The sequence below is a fragment of the Pygocentrus nattereri genome, chromosome 10, assembly GCF_015220715.1.
Source record: "Pygocentrus nattereri isolate fPygNat1 chromosome 10, fPygNat1.pri, whole genome shotgun sequence".
In the NCBI taxonomy this organism is placed as follows: Eukaryota; Metazoa; Chordata; class Actinopteri; order Characiformes; family Serrasalmidae; genus Pygocentrus; species Pygocentrus nattereri.
Genome location: NC_051220.1, coordinates 19,806,294 through 19,827,071, shown reverse-complemented (window position 1 = coordinate 19,827,071; position 20,778 = coordinate 19,806,294). Strand labels below are relative to the sequence as shown.

The following is a 20,778-nucleotide window of genomic DNA, read 5'->3' as shown; positions in this document are numbered from 1 at the left end:
TTTTATGGTCATAACTCATTTGCAATGCTTTCTCTGGCGTTCTCTACATATGACTGGCTGAAGTGATCGCCCACTCATTTTACATACTTTGTCCCTGTCATAGTGTTTAATACCCGCCAGTACTAATCTGCACCCTGTGAAATACAGAAAAACAGAGTTTAACTGTTGCTATAAGTTAACAACTGCTATAAGCACTAGTGTAAATCTCCAAAAAGGAACGTAGCTTTTTGACTTCTCATTTTACACTTTTTGTCTTACCTCTGTAAATGTATAGAATGAGAATTATGATACACCTTGCATAGAAAGCCCCGATTCCAAAAGCTCACTCGCAAAGATTGTTTTAATGTCACCTGCTCATGTTTTCCCTTCATATTACAAATGTTGAGATGTTTGAAAAAACACAGTATGCCCAAAGATTATATAAAAAGTAATAAAATAGTGCTTTTTAAATGACCATTGAACTGGACAAACTACTATTTAACATGTAATAAACAATGAAACACTTACAAAGAGGTAACCTGGGATTTCAGACACTTAAGACATGTTTATCCATTTGCTTTCTGGGTGTTTCACATTTTGCTTGTTTTATGTCCTAAGAAAAAGTAGATGCTTATAAAGAACATCTAATCCAACTCCATAAACCATCCTCAAACGAGGTTTAATACGGAACCATGAACCAATAGCAGTTACTCAATGCTTCAAGGATTTTTTCCATTTAAACTCAGCTTCGAGCATTCATGCTGTAGTGGAACGTATTTTCTCCCTTCAACTATACACAACTCCAAATCCATAGAAAATGGGTATGTGTAACCCTGCAACACTGCTGCAAGGAGAGGGAGAAGAAAAGCGTTTGGCAGCTAGAATAAAGAAATGCGAAGGTAAAAAGTCTGTGTCAAAATTCCTAAATGTTACATACTTTTAACCAAAGTCTGAACCAAAACAATGCACTAACCTATAATAATGATAATACTTTGTTTTTACAAATGTACAAAGAATTACAATAAAAAGCTACTTGCAGAAAAAAAAACACCACAATGCAGACATAGTTTGCTTGGAGTGGACAACCAATTACAGATGGGTATGGGAAGCTGCTGTAACTTCCTCAAGTCTTTCTTTCTGTTTCAATGCCGAGTAGAGCATGGACAGTTTCTAACGGCACCCCTTCTGGTGCCTCAATATGCATGGTGGTGCCGTCTGGCCCATTCACAATAACAATACCTTTGGAGGCTAGCTCCTCAGCACTCTGCCTGACAAGGCCTTCTGCTGTCTGAATGAAAACCTCTTCAGCCTGAGCAGGTTGCATCACAGCAGGTTCTCCCACAGTTCCTGCCTCACCCAAAATGCCCACCTCTGGGGAGTCACTACTTCCGTCTTGTGGAATAGTGTCCTGAGGGGCACTCTCATGTACTGCATTTGAGCTCACGGCCTGTCCTAACTGTTTCATCTGATCTGAGACATCCATAGTTCCTCTGCTCTTCAGAACTTCAGAAGCCTCCTTATCAGGGTGTTCTTGATGCTTGGTAGTCTCTGAATCAAGAGGAACAACTCCTGTGTCCATAGGTTCTTCTTCTGTCCTTATTTCAAGTGCTTCATCAGAGCCAGGCAGGGTTTCACCATCAACAAGAGTTCCAGAGCTCAAGTTCTCTAGACGAGTCAAAACCACTTGGGGCTCCCGTAGTAACACTGAACCCTCACTAGCCTCGTCCTTCTGAATCCCATTCTGATTAATTGCCGAGTCATTTTTCTCTCCCCCACAATTTTCCATTTTGAACCTCTTTGCTGGGGGTAACATTTTGGTATTCTGAAAATGACAAAAGAAGTAAAGTAAACAAATGAATATATAGATCTGTCTATAGGCATCTGATACCAAGACAAAGTCACAATACAATGCGCTGAAAAACCCACAAAGATGCAACTGCATACAATCATTCTAACTGCTAAACATTTGACAATGGTGGGCAATAAGGCCAAATCTCAAATATCACAACACCTTTTTAAGATTTAATATCCCTCATGTTTTGTTTATCTAAGGTTTGATAAGTTGGAAAGGCAAAAAGAAAAACTAATGCCAGGTTTTAAAAAAATACTACTAAAAACATCGAATGCAATAGTTTTTATTTAACATTTAACTGTTAACTGTTAATCCAGTTAACTATGTTCTCCTTGTAATGAAATATGCAGCTGACCAGTGCTCTTCAGCATAGTTGTAAAAAATCTAATTCCATGCTTTTTTAATACCTCAGCATAAAAAAAAACATTTACACAGCATTGCAACACATACTGAAAAATGGCATGTATTAAATAAATTTAATTCAAATCAATTGGTTGAGGGAAAAAAAAACATGCTTTGAGAACGCAGTCTTACAACGTCTTTAGAATTTTGGTTTTTATCACTTCTGTCCTCTAGCCCTTCATCAGCAGTCAATTTGGATATTTTTAATAAGATGGACTATCCTGGATACGTTTTAATAACAAGATGATGGCCTTAAGGCATTATTTTACAATGTAATTAGTGATTAGTAATTACTAATCACAGGATTAGTCATTCTGATTACTTTTTTCCCCAGGTTTTGTCCCTTATTACTGAGCATCAGACAATACGAGTCCAATCCACTATTTGTTTGATAATGCTGCACAATTTGGGTAAGCTTATGCTGCTTCGTCAGTTAAAACCACAGTAAAATGAGTCTCTAGTCCTGCACTCACATTTCAGTTTAAATACAGTAGAAACACTGAAAAAACACTGGGGATGCAGAAATTGCACAATTTAAACTTCTTTAAAACAGCTTGCTGCAGGCTTGTTATCTTTTGAAAACGCTCCTTGTTGATGCAGGATAGCAATAATGTCCGCTTATGGTGTCTCTACAAAAGTGAGAAACTGAGCAAAAAAGATGAAAATGATCAGAACTGGATTGAGCTTATTGTACGCCGGGACATGCCTAAATTTAGTACCTCTAATAGTACAAACACTAAATTCTCATACAGTTTAAGACTGTACAAGACTTAAGATCTGCCGAAATCCTATTTAAGGTTGACACCCTGTGACGATAAATACAATATATTCAAAAGAGCATATTGGGATGCACTGTGAGTTATCATAAAGATAAATATGATCATGTTCCCAACCCTGGTCTTAGAGTATCCCTTGCTCTGTACATTTTATTATTTACCCTGCTCCCAACACACCAGATCTCAGGTCTAGGTCAGCATGTTACAGCAGGGAAACAAATAGTGTAGAGCAGATAGTGTAGATAGATTGTGTAGAGCAAGGGCTACTCCAGGATTGATGGCAACAGCAAGAGACCATACGCTCACCTCAATACTCCGTAGACTCTTCATAGACTGATTTGCTGTTACTGTACCCTGTTGTTCCTGAGTGGAGTCCAGGAGTGACCGTGCACTAGGCACATCAGTAACACCCAATGATTTTAAGACCTTCAAAAGAAACAGAAGTCATTATTTGATTTAGAAAGAAACATAATATCAACTTCCATTACACAACTTTGTCACATTTAACTGTTTAAAATAATAATAACATAATAATATTTTTTGTTAATAGGGTACAAACTAAATCGTTTTACAAAGATAAAAAAAACAGTAACACTTTATTTGGCGTGATTCTTTGTAGAGGATTAATTAACTCTTAACAAATTATCTATAACACATCAACAAGATATCACGGAAGTAAGTAGCAGCAGTGCAGCATCTGAACACAATAAATTAAACATCTTGTAGATGGGCCGATGACACCTTACTTACATTAAGTAGATGTACTGGTAATGTGTTACTGCCATTATCCAAAGCCAAACACTAACCCTGGCCTTAATCCTAACTCTAACCTTAACCTCAACCAAAAACCTAACCCTAACCATCCATTGAGTGTGCATTTAATCTAAAAAGGACCAGTCAAAATAAAGTGTGACCAAAAAAATAAAACAAATAAAAACACAAACGAAAAAAGCATTCGATTCGATTCTAAATTATTTAGTGACAGGTTTCTTACTTCCATGTTGTTAACCTCGAGAGCTGGTCGGGAAGCTGGTGAAATGCTAAAGTGCTCTTGTGCCATCTTCTTCACCTCGCTGTGAAGCAGCTCAAATTCATGATACACACTGGGGAATTGCTGATTTGATGGATGGCCTTTTTCTACCTTCAGTGGAAGAAAACAGAAAATATAATATTCTCCATTATATGCATCTTTTGTTCCAGTTTTTGTTTTATACCATTTTCTACACCTTATTTTAGTCCTGTAAATCTTCAAATTTAGCATCGTTTTTGAGATTCTTAATTATTGAACATTATTCATTTTGGCATGACAAAGAAATAAAATTAGCCCATCTGCAGTAGTGATACAGTTACAAAAGAAACATACAGGCTTAGCCTAAAATGTGCACCTTGGAAAGATTCCTGGGAATAGAATCAGTAGTTGGATTCATGCCCACACACTTAAACTACTGATCCCTCAAACGAATATCAGAATAGTTCTAAACTTCAAAATATACAGATTTACCTTCATCAGCACAAACTCCCATACTGTCATAACCTTAGCGAGGTGTGGAAGAACAATCTCCATCAGGTCTTCATCATCATACTGCCGTATAAACTGAAGAGAGACGGGAAATGCGTTGTGCTCAAATTGTCAAGTGATTCAAGTGCTTTTTTTAACAATATACATTGCTGAGAGTGGACTTTATGTATTTAAGAAATATTAAATGGTATATTAAGAATAATACCGCCTTAATTATATTACCAAAACTGTGTTTTCTATTAAATGTCAGCTATTCTGTTCATTTTATTTTATATCATGCGATATTTTATTACATATAATAAAAGTAAACACAAGCTCCTTAAAAATACTATTCTAAAAGAAAGGCAGTGAAGTCCAAGAAACTTTGGGCCAAATTAAACATCCTCTCAGGCCATATTTAGACCTGGGCCTCACTCATCACAGGTTGCTATCCGTTTTTCCAGATTCCTGCCAAACACTAAATTCAATCATTTTAGCACATATTTACTAAGGATACAAAATATACAGTAACATTTAATAAAAAAAATCAATAAACACCCCCCATCTTGTGTGAATAAATGATAAAAAATGCCATTTGTGTAATGTGTCATTGGGATTCAATTAAGAGTAAAGCAGGAAAATTAAAATTAAAATCATTTCTGCTGAAGCACTTTAAAGACCAGACCTGCACAAAGCAGTTTTACCTTACCTCTTTCAGCCGAGTTCTCCGTCTTTGTTCCTGCTGTTCCAAAGCTGCTGCTGTGGTAAGGTATTTAGGCGGCCGGCCCCTCCGCCCTCGCTTTGGTTTCCGTCCAAGCCTTTTGGGAAGGTTACTTCCACCAGATCCCTTAGGCCTCCCGCGTCTGCGTCTTTCTATCTGTCTCGTAGAGTCTGCTTGCACCTGTAAGCATGCCAAGATTAGACCGTATTCATGCTTTTTTTCCATTTGGCTGCATTAGGATTGTGGTGCAGTGGTTAACATTACTAAAGACTATTTGGGAAATTATAACTGGACTCCGATAGCCTTTTTCATATGGAGCCCCTAAGGGGCCATAGTTTAAAAAAAAAAAAAAAAAAAAAAAAAAAAGTTAATGCCATTAACTTTTTTCTTAACCACAGCTCTTTAAGAGTAATTTTACACCAAGTATTTTTATTTATTTATTTTTGGACAAATAATAAGAATAATAATAACAATAAAAAGACTGCATGCTTTTTAAAAACTCCTCACACTATAAAAAACAAAGGTCAAAACTCAATGTTACTCCCCAGGCTTTCGGCCATCACATATTTTTTATAAATAAATTTTCATATATAAGCATTTTTACCATCAACATTTTTCTTGTCTCAGGTTTTTAGATCTGCCACAAGCAACCACCATCGTGATGCACATTTGTTTAGACTGCATAATCACAACAGTGTTCTGATTGGTCAGAATGATTTTTAAATCCATACAATGCAGAAAATCAAACTGGCTCTAGTTTTTAAAAAATGCAGCATTGCAGTCTGACATTTTCGGATTCAAGGTGAAAGATGGCACCGACAAGCATGTGTTGGTTTAAAAAAATGTATGTGTATTTTTATCAACTGTAATCTTTCGAACACCTCTAGAACAACATGGGGACTCTGTTAAGCAAACAGCTACACAATGAATCTAAAAACACAAAATGATTTACTTTCTTATGTACATGTTTAAGTAAAGAAGAGGCATCTTAACTTTTTGAGTGGTGGCCACTTTCACAGGACTAGTTTTGGTAGCTTCCGTTACTGTCGCTTCCTCTGATGGTTTGGAGTCTTTTTCTGTTGGAGGGCTTTTATCATGACTGGGATTTAATCTATAGTGTCTGTTCAAACCGGCCACGCCTATGTAGGATTTCTCACATGTTTCACATTTGAATGCTTTATGGCGGCGTGTTAAACCATCTGCTGCCTTCTTCTTTTCATCCTCATCCTCCACACTAATCTCAGAGTAGTCATCTGAATCAGACTGATGGCTTTCAGCCAAGTCCTCATTCTTGATGAACTTATAGTCCTTCACCTTGTACTTGGGCGGCCGGGATACCCGGCCAGAGCGGGTCTGGATTTTCTGAGGCTTCTTCTGGCGATTCTTGACTCTGGGTTTTTCCTTTTCGATGGCAGGAGCCGAAACTTTAGTAACCACTGTAGTGACCTTGGTTGGCGGAGTCAATACTTTAGTGGTTGGGGACGAGACACTGGTGGGAGGAGTCGGAGTCAAGATCAAGGTAGGAGGAGCGGCCACCACAGTTGGCTTGGCTGCAGGATTCTTGGCGGGAGCAGGGCTAGAAACAGCAGCAGGAGCCTGGACTTTACGCACAATCGGAACAGAAATGCTGCTAACCACTGGAGCTGGCTTCTGAAGGAGAAGTTGAATGGGGGGCTCTCCTGGATTCTGTAAAAAATACTGCTGCTGTCCGGGCACAGGGGTAATGTGGATGATTTGAGGAGTGCTGACCGTTCCCACAGTGGAAACTTTCACCACAGGCTGGCTTACTGGCAAACTTTGTGGCTGCAAGATTGTGATGGGAGCAGCCTGTCGTTGCTTAATCTCCTGTTTCGGTGGTGCTTGTACTTGGATGTGGATGGGTTCAGCAGGCTGAAATTTAAACAGCAGACAAAAAAAAGCACAGGCTGAAAACATACTTAATAATAATAAATCACTCTTTAAAACAGTCTTGACTACTTAGTCCAAACCCATGGCTCCCAATACTAGCCTAAAGTCCCCCTGCCCTGCACATTTTATTTAGTGTTTTCACTGCATCAACAAAACCATTTTAACTGAATAATGATTTGTTAATTTAACTGATTAATTAGATTAGGTGAGTTAGAACAGGGAAAGTACCATAACAAGGCGAGTTCCACTGACTCAAGGACATGAGTATTTAACAGTATGCCATAAAGGCAGGCCTAAATGACTCAACAAGGATGTCTTAAATCCTTATACTAAAGAATAATAATTCGGGTGCTTGTTTTTATAAAACTGTTTAGAGAGAGCGCACAAGTGAGTTATCAGCATTTGTCTTGTTTTCAGTGCCATAAATTCAGAAATGACAGATCAGGACAAGCAGAAATCCTTTCAAGAACAATTCTGACAAACGGCAAATCGTTCTGAATAACTTTGCCCAAAACAATGTTGTAATCAGTCCCATCACTGATCCACTGCTGTGGAACACTTTTTCACAGTTATACCTCGGTCAAATGTTTTGCACATAAAGAAACTCTACCGCAAATCTTCAGTAATATAAGGGCGGGGGGGGGGGGGATTGGGCGCTCATCAAGATGAAAGTCAGAATTTTAATGCAGGTCTGTAAGAAGACAAATTTGCTACTTTTCCATTAGTTTGGCATTAAGTTTGGTAATATTAATTGACCTATTTCACAGTACAGAGGAGAATAACTGAGTCAGAAGATTAAAGGGCACTTCCCAATTTAACAAAATGTCCACGTAATTTTAAAGTGTAAAGGTGGTCATTCAGAGTGCTCTGATGTCAAATAGGCTGGTTAACTGTAAAGAAATATTTCTTTACAGTGGTAATGATAGGAACCAGGGCTCATTATATCTGCAACACAAATATAGCCCCTTTATTTTGCTATGCAAAATGACCAGTGAACCCATATGTACCTTCTAAGTTTTTATCTGTAATATAGATAAATGTCAGAAGTGTAAAAAAACTAAAACAAGCTGTCTGTCCTCATGACGCCTTGCATGTACCTCTTTACCTTGAATGGCTTTTTAAAGCTACATTTTAGATTAAAACCTTATCACAAAACTACCATAAAACTATGTCTCAGACATCTGGCAGTGGATCTGAAACAATTTCATGTAACAGCTTTGAGGGAGCTCTGAGAGGCATTAAACTCTTAAGGCGTGTGGCTCCCATCACCACCACCACTGTGAAACCTCTCTGAATAACTTAATGAATTAATTATGCAAAAATGTTGACAAACTGTAAATTTGGGGGCTGGGAATCGAGTAACTCTAACAGGGTCCCGGACATTATGCACGGCAAGCTTACACAGGACAGTCAGATGTAATCAGTGCTTCTCAACTGGTCCCGCAGGCCTCCTGCTCAGCACGTGTGTTGCTACGGCAGCTCCAACATAGCTGATTCAGCTTAACGTTAGATGGACGAAGACTTCCTGAGTTGAAGAGGGTCAGCAGAGCAGAGGGGGCTCCAGAGTCAAGAATGATGACCACTGAACTATAAAACTCTTGACGCGTCTTACCTTTGGCTGGAGCGGGTGGGCTCCATTTTGCGACTGCTGTAGGGCGACCTGCTTGGCGGCGCTCTGCAGCTGCTGGGCTGCATTCTGGACGATGGTGAAGGGCTGCGGCTGGATAGTTGCGGTCAGCTGCCCCCCCGAAATCAGGCTCCCCGGTTCGAGCGTTATGTATGAGGTGGGCTGAGCCGCGACCGTCCTCTGCACTGTTTTGGGCGCTGCTGTCGTGTGAGCACGGGCTGCCTCTGCTTGAGCGATCACTTGGGACTTGTTAACGTGCTCTATGACCTGTTGCACGTCCACGTTTGCTATAGTCCCGGTTTTCACGGTGGAAGAAGGAGCAGGGGAAGGGGCGACGGCGGCAGCTGGAGGTTTGGAGGTCTGGGGCTGCTCGAAGATGCGAGCCGCTTCGCTGCCCGTGAGCTGGACCAGCTGCTGCTTGGACAGCTGCTCGAAGAGCTGCTGCTGCTCCTCGGCGGACAGCCCCGAGCTCTCCACGAAGCTGCCGTCGGGCTGAAGGTAAATGATGGTGGTGGCGGGAGCCAGGGCGTTTAAAAAGTCGCTGCTCACGGTGGTGCACTCCGCGGCCACGGCTCCCTCCACACTGTCGGACGTATGTACATAAGACGTCAAAACCTCAGTTCCCAAAATGTGGCCGAGGACCTCCTGACAGCCGCCGCCGTCCACCTCTGTGGTCTCAGCGCCCGACCCGCCGTGTCCCTGCTGGGGCAGGCCTCGCTCAGCGTCCCCCGCGCCGCTAACGGTCGCGCTGCACACCGTAACTCCGCCGCGGTGTTCAGCCACAGCAGCCGCTCCAGTCCTGGTCGTCAGAAGAGCCTGCGACTGGGTCCCACCGAGGGCATCACCTCCGGCCCCCCCTGCTCCTGCTCCTGCTCCTGCTCCAGCAGCGCTGCCCGAGTTACTGCTCTCCTCTTCGTTGTCCGCCATTTTGAGTATGGGAGCTAAGTGGCTGGCTCGGCTGCGGAGAGCGCGCCTGAACGGTCTGTAAAGCGGAGCTGCAGACGGAGAGAGAGAGGGAGCTCAGCCACAGCACACCGCCGTCTAACGTCGAGAGCGTGTGGAAGATTTGGCCAAAAACATCTCAAACCTGCTCAGCACCCCTAAACCTAACGCATGCAGCGGCGGGACAGTAACAGTTCGCGGGGCGACACGGATTCCCATCCATGCTACGACGGCGAGGAGGGACAACAACAAACACCGTCACTTCCGCCCACAGTTTGAATCTCCTTACAGAACCGATTCTTCCCAAATGTCCGATTCGCTAAGAATAACCGATCAGAATTGCTTGCGTCCGAAAAAAATACCTCTTCTTTCGGCCTTACTTGATGTTACCTGGTGTACTTGCCGTGTGGATCCACATGCTAGTCTGTTTCGCCAGTATATTTAGGGCGACCACTGACAGCAGATCAGAGAAAACCAGAGAAAGCAGGTAGGAAAGAAAGAGTCGTCCAGGTTTTCGGACGCAGCCCGGTTCAATGATTCATTACAGGTCGTGGCAACTTCATATTCATCCCCACTGATAATCGTAGAGGAAAAATTAAATTTCCTTTAGTGCAGCGGTTCTTGGGGCACAAATCTATAATTTTCTAACCGTACATTTTTGAGCCTTTGGGGGTAAATGAGTTCAAGTGACTTCCTCCCAGTGAGTCCGACTCGTTAATCCATTAGTCGGGACTGCAGGCGCAGGCTGACGGTGCACGTTACTAACACACAGCAGAGCAGCTTCAGGCCACATGGAGACGCGATCGAAGTTTATCTGAAGACTTCAGCCGGTTACACGGAGTTAAACTGCACAGATGCCAGAGGGGTCTGGGTGGTCAAATGTGCTCGACCTTACGCGAGTAGTTGTCCAAAGTTGAGGACTTTGCTACTAAGACCTGCGGTACTGGGCCACACTTTGTTGACGTAAAGATATCGTGGGCACTTAGTTTGAACGTGTGCATTTGAGACAGACTTGGGCGACGTGTATGCATGTATCATACCAAAATTATGTTCTCGATTGCACTTTTTAAAAATCGGGTCTATTCCAGCGGTCATGTCTCTGATTCTTACCAGTAATTTGAAAAATGGCAATGGATCCCAGGTAAAATGATTGACCGTTCTCCTCCTTGAACCCGTGGTCATGTAGGGCGCACATAAAATATCAGCAAGATTGCACAGACCAAGCATGCACTCCTCAAGTAGCCAGTTCACTTTAATTCAGTAAACACAACCATAGACTCAGATTCCTTTAATTATATGCATTTGTTGAGTAACTAGTCATTTACAAGCAATGATGTTATAGGCCTACTTTAGTTATATGCAGAGAATGGCAGAAATGACCCATCAGATCAACAACAAGCTTAAAGCTAAAGGACATTCAAGATTTTGTTTGATTACCAGTGTTGCACTAATGCTAGCTACCCATTATCTATAGATCACTTGCTAGGCTATAAGTCAGGATTAGAACTGCAGGGATTCCACGTGGTTGTTTGAAGTATTTGCCCAATGCATAACGGGTGTTGTATTAAGAGAACATTGATGAAGGAAGACATGAAAATATAAAATCACTTCTGTCAGACCACTGAGGCTGTGACATACAATGCTTCACTAAGGAATACTGTATACATAACAAATAACATATTAGTTAACAAAGTACTTAGCATTGCAAAGTTTTCAGAAATGCACCTGACGTCATTTTCCACTAAGACTTTTTCTTTCCGTTGTTCTGATTCCAATTTGAATTTCATTCAGTCTTTGTTATGGCTGAGATGATCAGTGGAGCTGAGTTATTCTTATCATTTACACCAGGGCAAAAGTATGGATAGAGTTTCTCAGTGAAACACTGACCAGTGAAAGAGTAGATGCGAGACCTGGCCTGCACATCATAAAAGGAGACCAGGCCTTCCTCATAATCCACAAACACCCCCACTTTCTGGGGCTTTTCTCTGAGGGAGAGGGTGACTGAGGGATAAGTACCAGCCTTGTACTCCTTATTGTTGGTCAGAATCACGGTCCAGAACCCATTCTTAGGGCTCAGTGTAATCGCCCCTTTTCTATTGATGGACCCTTTGGCAACTCCTAAACTCCACTCAGTCTTTCCATTCACATGCACTTCATAATAAAACCTTCCTGAGGAGAATCCCTCCTTTCCCAGCACCATGATGTAGTAGGTGAATCTCTTTGGGTTGTCAGGGAGGTTGTGTGTTTTGTCTCCACAAGTCACTTGTTTTCCATTCTCAGACAGGCTGAGTTTGGGATGAGCTGTATCAGGATTCAGAGTCACATCCACTGAGAGAGAGACATAAGCATGTGATGTGAGCATGCAGGCAATAAATGAATTCACCATTCAGCGGATCCGGATGAGTCACTTTTGGATTACATTTTATAGTGAATAATGGTTCTTAATTTAGTTCCATGGGTAGAAAAGGGTGAGAAGGTCAGAAAGCACAGCATACCTGCATACTGCTGAATCCTCTTCAGCTCTGTGTAGGTTAATCACAACAAAAGTTATTAATAGATTATTTCGATCTAATCATAGATTAAATTTTTAATAACATTTTATTGATCAACAACTACAAACACACAAAATATCCTTTCTGCAAACATACACTATATGTCCAAAAAATATCCAGACCTGAACTTCATTTACTGAATGATAACTTTTAAGATCCCCATTACAGAAAGTTGCCAGACAATATGGCTGGCTGGCTTAACAGCAGCAGAAAAAGTCATTGTCCATCATTGGTTACCCCCTCACAACCTGTCCAAACGGAACTGAGTCCATGCAGACTTGGCAGTGTGGTTTAGGACAAGGTATGACTTATTGTAAACTGTAAAAATAAATGAAGCTTACAGTTACACAGTGAACTTTTGTTGATTTTTGTACTTTACGTTAAGTCATCCTGTCCACATCAACGTCTCTGCGCAACCTTAAAGGAGACCTGGATTTTGTTTGAGCAGGTTGAGAGAAATTTTGGACATATTTACAGAAAAGATTTCGGTGACAGTTGACTTCTAGTGTTTGTTAGCCTTAGCTCCAGCGCTAACCTAAAGAAACTGAATGTGGACACCACGCATGTCTTGGCTGTTCAGCTACAACTGGGATAAGTGAAAAAACATATGCACTTAGGTGTTCAGTTGTACACACCCAGCTTGTAAAATCTACATATACAGTTATTGCCAATAGACTTTGATGATCTGGAGCAGCTGCAAAAAGGTCACCATTCCCAACCCCAAGCATTGGTTTGAGGGGTGTAAATCCTCCCAGCTTTGTTCTGTTGAGCAGTGGAACTATGTTCTCTGGAATGATGGAGTTCCATCCAGTATCTTTGGGATGACTTGGAGTTGCATTTGTGATCCAGAACCAGTCATCCAACATTAGCACCTCACTAGTGCTTTTGTGGATTGCAAGCAAATCCTCACAGCAATGATCCAACATTTAATGTTAAGCCTTGCTAGAAGAGTAGAACCTCTATATGGAACACATTTACTTTAAATACCATTAATTTCAGAATAGTTGATGAATGAGGAGTGTGTATCTGAAAGACATGTTGGGTATGAAGAAGCTTTACCTGAGTCATACAGTTTCTCGTTTAGAGTCTTCTGAAGCTGAGACAGAGTTTTTCTCACCGGCTCCGCACTCACATGAGTGTCGATGTGGATGCTGGTCCAGTTCTTCTTGTTTGGAGGACTGCGCAGGGAAGAGCAAATCTACAGTCCAGCAGGAGAGAGGAGAAATCCCTCAGCATGGACAGTGTTGTTGTGCTGCGTTGTCATTGAGCAGATACGGGACACTGACCTGTATGAGGTGAAGGTGGTCCTCAGTGTGTGAGAGCTGCTCCAGCTCATTGTCTGTCCTCTTTAACTCAGTGATCTCCTGCTCCAGCTCTTTAATGAGGTCTTCAGCCTGCATCTCAGCTGCGCTCTGCTTCTCCTCCATCACCTTAAGCAACTCAGCCTGGCTTCTTTCAATGGAGCGCATCAGGGCAGTAAAGACCTCAACACTGTCTGCAATCTCTTTCTCTGTGTTCTTCTAAATGAAGAAGAACCTTTCACTGTATTGAAATGACTGAACGGAGTGAGAGGTGAGCATATGCTTAATGTAAGCTTGTTAATTCAGTTGAATTTAATTAAGAAGTACAGAATACAGTAGATGGAGCATTTCACCTACTTTCCGTAGCTCTACTGACAGCTTGATCTCTTCGATCTTCTTCATTTTCAACTGGACCACCTGCTGCAGCTCCATCTGTGTCTTCACCAGTTGCATCTATTGTTTAATGTAGTTAATACAATTAAATACAGTCATATGCAAACATTTGGGCACATTGGTTAAATGATGTTGATTTTCTAAGTGAAAATAAGTTAACATTGGAGTCAGAAGTGTGGAAAGAAGACAATTCTGCACATTTTAAAGGCAATTGCTGTTTATTTGCTGAATTTCCTAGAAAAAGAAATTGACATTGTGTGTTGAATAAATCTATTGAATAAATATTTAACATAATAGAAATTGTGCACTAAAAATAGACAATGACATATTATAGTATCTTCTCTGTAGAAAATGTGTTAACTTATTTTCAATTAAAAAAAACAATGTCATTTGAGGTGTTGAAACCTGTATACTGTAGACACTCATATGCAAAAGTTTGGGTGTCCCTGAAAAAATGACATGTTTTGTTGAAAATAAGTTGAAGTGAAAATAAGTGAAAACATCCTTTACAGACAGCACACGTCTGCACATTTTAATTCACAGTTACTGCTTATTTGCTGGATTTAACATATCAGAAAAAAACATGAAATGTGAAATTGTGCACTAAAATTTACAGAAAAATGCTGTTTACATTTGTCCCCTGTAGAGGATCTGTTAAGTTATTTTCACAGCACAACATGTTGCCTGACAAGGGGTGTTTAACCTGTTGCATATGACTGATTTGTTTTTGGGTTGTTTTCCATTTTTACCCAATTTTTGTCACATTTTATTGTGGACAATGGCCCCCACACAGTGTTACCAGGCTGGGAAGGTGTAGGCTAGCACAAGCTTCCTTCAAGACCCCTGAAGTGCCACCACATCTTTGCAAACTGTCTTTAACGTAATGTCATTGGGTGGCATCATGCTGAGTTATGGGGAAGAGGCAGGGCCTTTGCTTTACCTGGAACCTTGTTGATCAGCCACGACATGTTTTGATGGCAAAAAAATTCTTTGGAATTGCAGTATAAGCTAACACCTACAGACCCTTTCACACATGCAGTTTTAAAATTGTGTAAATTTGATTTTTCAGTGAACCCCTTTAAGGTTGATGTTAATAAGTATATCTCACCTTCCTCTCTCCACTCTCCTCCTCCATAGGAACAGTGTTGTGAGTCTTGTGGTCTGTCTCAGTGCAGAACTGACACACATACATCTGTTCGTCTCTACAGAACATCAGCAGAGGTCTCTCATGCTTCTGGCAAATGTAGTCCTCCAGACTCTTCACTGGGTTGATTAATATGTGTTTCTTCAGTTTTGCAACTGCATGCGACTCTAAATGAGTCTTACAGAAAGTCACGCCGCAGTCCAAACAGGATTTCAGGGCCTTCAGTTTCACTCCAGTGCAGACGTCACAAAGAATCTCAGGCTGGTCAGGACGACTTTTCTTCTTGAAGTGTCCTACAGCTTCTGTCAGTGTTGTGTTGATCTGGAGTTCTGGTCTCTTGGGGAATTCTTCTTTACATAATGGACAGCAACATTGTTGATTGCTGTCCCAGTAATTTGTGAGACAGGTTCTGCAGAAGTTGTGTCCACACGGAGTCGTGACTGGATCGGTGAACACATCCATACAGACAGAACACTGGCACTGCTCTTCAGACAGGAGACCGCTGGAGTCACTTGAAGCTGTTTTTTGGTAGATTGACATATAAAAATTTCATTATTATTATTATTTTTTATTATGAATTATGAACCAATATAATTAGCTTGTCTGGTTTGAGATATTTATGGGAATGTGACTTGACAATGTGGCAAAGTCATATAAACCATATAAACTTTGATTTGAAAGGTGGTCATAGAAGGATTTAGCAGAATTCTAAGACGAATCTGAGTTAAATTTTTATAATAATCATGAATCATGTAAATGAAATATCTATATAGCAGCATTTCTTGAAATTTGATGTGTTACTTCTCTTTTCCAAAGAAGTAGCAGTGAGGTCAAGAGTCATATGACCAATAACAATGTTTGGGCTTAAAAGGACATGCTCATAACTCATCATAGGGGTTTAAAAACATGTCATTCTGGCTTCATGTTTATTCAAGCATTATATACAAGTAATCACTTTTGTGTGTATGTGACAGACATAGACATATGAAGGGATGTAGAATATCTCCCATAATCAAATTTGAATCTTTTAGATATAGAGTGTGTTTCTTACACCTAGGAATAGTAATTCTTTGGCTTGTGTCTCTGTGAGGCTTCCCATATGTTCTTTGAGAAGAACGCAGAGACCTGAGATAAGGACTTGTTTTTGCTTATCTCCAATCTATTCTACAGGACTTATTGATGTGGTACCAGAGTTAGAACATCATTATATAATTGGGACTGGGTGAGAGGTGACCATTCGAGAAACCATTCAAGGCCTGAGAGCTGATGTCATTAAGATACTCATGAGGGACAATGTCTTTGTTGACTGAATCTCTCCAATAACATATGTTCAGTTTAGTTTCTATGCCCCTCCATGTCTGCGTTATAATAGTTTTGATTTTTAACGATGAGTCAGCAATTGTATATGTATATGTTTTACATATAATTTGCATAAAGCAGTAACAGCTTTGACTGAATCTGTGTAAGATGGGGATGACACCTGCGGGTGTGCTTAACCCCACCACTGGTTTTCTGATCTCTCTCTCTCTCTCTCTCTCTCTCTCTCTTACTTTAAGCCTGGTGATTTCTTCAAACATCTGTATTAGTTAAGCCCTTATGTGTGAGGTTATGTGTGCTTGTGTGACCATTTTAACCTGCTGAAATTATTTTTCTCTATTTTTATTCACTCTTTTAATTATATTTCCTTCTCCATGTTCCTGTATTCCTGAAACTAGAAATTATGAAGGGGTGTTTTTCATATATTTATCTATCTATAATTTTTATATCTATATCTTATATATCTAAATCTCTATATCTATATAAATTATATATCTAAAATTTTATCTTATGCTGTAGTAAATTACCCATAACTTGGATTTCTTTACAGCAGTGCGGATAGGAACCAGTATCGCCATGGCTGCACCACACATATAGGCATTTTGGTTACTGTCCAAAATGACCAGTGCACCTACAAATGTCTTCTGAGTATTTATATATAATGCCAATTATGGTAAAACAGTGATAATTTAAAAAAAAAAAGTTTTCACTATTTTCCTTATGATGTACCTCCTCACTATGAATGTATTTTTGTCTCTCAGGCTTCAGGTAGCCTAACCGTAATTATTTTGTTTAATACATTTTTGAGGTGTAATTGTGTCACACATCTGGTTCCTATCACCACCACTGGGAACAATCCTAGCCTGGCATGTTTCTCTAGAACAGAGCATTACACAAACAACCACTTTGTATACATCTTAATTCTACAGAATTTCCCTTTTACTGGATGTACGATAAAGCCAAAGCCAAAAAGAGGAGAATACACAATCATATTTAATGTAACTCACGCAGAGGTAGTTCCTCCGTGCTGTTATTTCCTACTTCCCCCGATTGTGTTGATGAAGATTCTGCCATTTTGTCTTCTTCTTCTTGAATCCTTTTCAGCAAGATATCACATCACTCAGATAACACAGGCTGTTTATCAGTATGAGGTAGCACTGACTGATTAGTGAACACACCTGATTACTGCTTCAAACATAAATATTATATCATGCATGACCACATGAACAAGGGAAGAATAGGCCTTGAGTATGCACTGTTTTCGTCTGCAGTTTGGTACAACATATTGACTAATTTGTTTTTTTTAATCTTATGTTACAGGGATTATCATTCAGAGTTTCATACTGATTGCTGTTCTTGTTTAAGCATTGGTGTCAACTTTACTTCTAACAGACTGCACAACACACATGTCCTCGACCCCATTCAGTTTAGCTCACATGCTTGGTTGCTTATTTTCACTATTGATATTTCAGCAAACTTTAAGATCACTTTCCACTGTCTATATCTTCATCTGACGTTATTCACTCATGCTCTTTTCCCAAACACAATCCCCAACACTGGTGAAACCAAACTATGAAAGGTGCAGTGAAATACGTACCTTTATTTTTCTCTGTGGAGTGCCAGAACAGCCTGTGTTCAGACTCTCAGATTTATTGAATGCCCTATAGTTAAAGCCAACTCTTTCAAATTAGGAAGTTGGCAAACTTCCTAATTCATTTAGTTTCACTACTACTTATCTGTCCGCCGGGATAGGCTCCAGCACCCCCCGTGACCCTGAGGGAGAAGCGGTTTAGAAAATATGTGTGTGTGTGTGTGTGTGTGTGTGTGTGTGTGTGTGTGTACTACTTAACTGGTGCAGTGTCAGTGTATTTAGTGGTCTAGAAGTGGTTCCTCATTTCAACAAGTTGGAAATACAGTAGGACAGACCAGAGACGGCTGCAACAGGTAGACGTTCTAACAACCCCAGTGTCACCAGAAAGAAGATTGAAGGCATACTTATGTAACAAAGCCTAATTTTGATGGAAGCAATTTAAATTTCACATCTGCATTTCAGCTTTTGATCACATTTGTTTTAGGTTTTAAACAAATGTGTTAATAAAATCTAGAAATCGGGTAAACGTCCAGGACGGGGTAAGTCATAGCACATGGTAACGTCTGAAGACCAGGCAAAGGACAACAGGCCCACTCACATCTCTCACATGAACCTACTCAATAAGGTGAACTTTAACTGTCCATGGAAATTTGACTGCAGCTTCCTTCTATCTTAATTAATTAGCTTCCTTCTATCTTAGTTAATTAGTTTCACTCATAACTGTTTTTAAGAACTATGATTAGCAGTCTTGAGGATAAGAACAGCTTCTGAATTAGAGAAGTCAGAGGTAAACAACAAAAAATGCGCAAGTGAAAAGATGACATCAAGGTAAAATACATCCCATTTCAACTTTGCTTTCAGAATAACCACTCATTGGTGAAAATTCAGGAGGGGCAGGGGGACAAGTTTCCAAGGACTTCAGAAAGTGTGCAGTGACCACAATGTGCAGTAGAAATGGGTCTGTAAACTCCAGAAAGCCAGAGTGTTCAGGGGAGGGATCATTAAACTCCAGAAAGCTTACAGTGATCGAAATGCGCAGTGGAAGGGTAAATAAACTCAAGACAGCCTGCAGTGATTAAACTGTGCAGTGAACGCTTAGAAACTACAGAAAGCCTGCACTGATTAATATGCAGTGGAAAGGGATCTGTAAACACCAGAAAGCCTGCAGCGATCAGTGTCTGCAAGGGGTCTGTAAACTCTTTTAGAGCTTCCAGTTGAAGGGGTCTATAAATTCTTTTGCAGTTTGCAGTTGAAGGGGTCTGTAAACTCAATAAAGCCTGCAGTGATTTGAGTGTACAGTGAAGGGTTCTGTAAACTCCAGAAAGCCTGTAGTGATCAGAGTGTACAGTGAAGGAGTATGTAAACTCCAGAAAGCCTGCAGTGATCAGAGTGTACAGTGAAGGAGTGTGTAAACTCCAGAAAGCCTGTAGTGATCAGAGTGTACAGTGAAGGAGTATGTAAACTCCAGAAAGCCTGCAGTGATCAGAGTGTACAGTGAAGGAGTATGTAAACTCCAGAAAGTCTGCAGTGATCAGAGTGTACAGTGAAGGAGTGTGTAAACTCCAGAAAGCCTGCAGTGATTTGAGTGTGCAGTGAAGGAGTATGTAAACTCCAGAAAGCCTGTAGTGATCAGAGTGTACAGTGAAGGAGTATGTAAACTCCAGAAAGCCTGCAGTGATCAGAGTGTACAGTGAAGGAGTGTGTAAACTCCAGAAAGCCTGCAGTGATCAGAGTGTACAGTGAAGGAGTGTGTAAACTCCAGAAAGCCTGCAGTGATCAGAGTGTACAGTGAAGGAGTGTGTAAACTCCAGAAAGCCTGCAGTGATCAGAGTGTACAGTGAAGGAGTATGTAAACTCCAGAAAGCCTGTAGTGATCAGAGTGTACAGTGAAGGAGTATGTAAACTCCAGAAAGCCTGCAGTGATTAGAGTGTACAGTGAAGGAGTGTGTAAACTCCAGAAAGCCTGCAGTGATTTGAGTGTGCAGTGAAGGAGTATGTAAACTCCAGAAAGCCTGTAGTGATCAGAGTGTACAGTGAAGGAGTATGTAAACTCCAGAAAGCCTGCAGTGATCAGAGTGTACAGTGAAGGAGTGTGTAAACTCCAGAAAGCCTGCAGTGATCAGAGTGTACAGTGAAGGAGTATGTAAACTCCAGAAAGCCTGCCAGTGATTAGAGTGTACAGTGAAGGAGTGTGTAAACTCCAGAAAGTCTGCAGTGATCAGAGTGTACAGTGAAGGAGTATGTAAACTCCAGAAAGCCTGTAGTGATCAGAGTGTACAGTGAAGGAGTATGTAAACTCCAGAAAGCCTGCAGTGATTAGAGTGTACAGTGAAGGAGTGTGTAAACTCCAGAAAGCCTGCAGTGAAGTGTACAGTGAAGGAGTATGTAAACTTCAGAAAGCCTGTAGTGATCAGAGTGTACAGTGAAGGAGTATGTAAACTCCAGAAAGCCTGCAGTGATCAGAGTGTACAGTGAAGGAGTGTGTAAACTCCAGAAAGCCTGCAGTGATCAGAGTGTACAGTGAAGGAGTATGTAAACTCCAGAAAGCCTGTAGTGATCAGAGTGTACAGTGAAGGAGTGTGTAAACTCCAGAAAGCCTGTAGTGATCAGAGTGTACAGTGAAGGAGTATGTAAACTCCAGAAAGCCTGCAGTGATTAGAGTGTACAGTGAAGGAGTGTGTAAACTCCAGAAAGCCTGTAGTGATCAGAGTGTACAGTGAAGGAGTATGTAAACTCCAGAAAGCCTGCAGTGATCAGAGTGTACAGTGAAGGAGT

General features: G+C 40.8%; 2 protein-coding genes across 2 annotated transcripts; both read right to left on the bottom strand.

Moving 5' to 3' along the window:
- Window positions 1–322: 322 nt before the first annotated feature.
- znf839 (zinc finger protein 839) lies at window positions 323–9,962 on the bottom strand. Its single transcript, XM_017713441.2, has 7 exons — window positions 8,749–9,962; window positions 6,222–7,118; window positions 5,217–5,408; window positions 4,511–4,603; window positions 4,004–4,150; window positions 3,316–3,435; window positions 323–1,801 (listed from the first exon to the last, which is right to left on the bottom strand). Exons 1-7 carry the CDS (start codon window positions 9,688–9,690, stop codon window positions 1,103–1,105), a joined length of 3,090 nt encoding a protein of 1,029 aa, XP_017568930.1. The 5' UTR covers window positions 9,691–9,962; the 3' UTR covers window positions 323–1,102.
- Window positions 9,963–10,933: 971 nt separating this feature from the next.
- On the bottom strand, window positions 10,934–18,090 carry LOC108436757 (E3 ubiquitin-protein ligase TRIM39-like). The gene is made up of 8 exons (XM_017713440.1): window positions 18,010–18,090; window positions 17,420–17,508; window positions 15,060–15,613; window positions 13,916–14,011; window positions 13,544–13,777; window positions 13,317–13,455; window positions 12,201–12,227; window positions 10,934–12,033 (listed from the first exon to the last, which is right to left on the bottom strand). Exons 2-8 carry the CDS (start codon window positions 17,484–17,486, stop codon window positions 11,489–11,491), a joined length of 1,662 nt encoding a protein of 553 aa, XP_017568929.1. The 5' UTR covers window positions 17,487–17,508; window positions 18,010–18,090; the 3' UTR covers window positions 10,934–11,488.
- Window positions 18,091–20,778: the final 2,688 nt, after the last annotated feature.

What these genes read in the sequence shown, in the direction of transcription:
- LOC108436757 (XM_017713440.1), bottom strand. Translation starts at nt 17,486, where the DNA reads ATGGCAGAATCTTCATCAACACAATCGGGGGAAGTAGGAAATAACAGC. An exon ending in CGAGAAACTGTATGACTCAG is followed by an intron (nt 12,228 to 13,316) that starts GTAAAGCTTCTT and finishes TAACCTACACAG; the next exon opens with AGCTGAAGAGGATTCAGCAG. An exon ending in GAGGATTCAGCAGTATGCAG is followed by an intron (nt 12,034 to 12,200) that starts GTATGCTGTGCT and finishes TCTCTCTCTCAG; the next exon opens with TGGATGTGACTCTGAATCCT.
- znf839 (XM_017713441.2), bottom strand. Translation starts at nt 9,690, where the DNA reads ATGGCGGACAACGAAGAGGAGAGCAGTAACTCGGGCAGCGCTGCTGGA. An exon ending in GGAGAACTCGGCTGAAAGAG is followed by an intron (nt 4,604 to 5,216) that starts GTAAGGTAAAAC and finishes GTCTCTCTTCAG; the next exon opens with TTTATACGGCAGTATGATGA. An exon ending in GGGAGTTTGTGCTGATGAAG is followed by an intron (nt 4,151 to 4,510) that starts GTAAATCTGTAT and finishes CTTCCACTGAAG; the next exon opens with GTAGAAAAAGGCCATCCATC.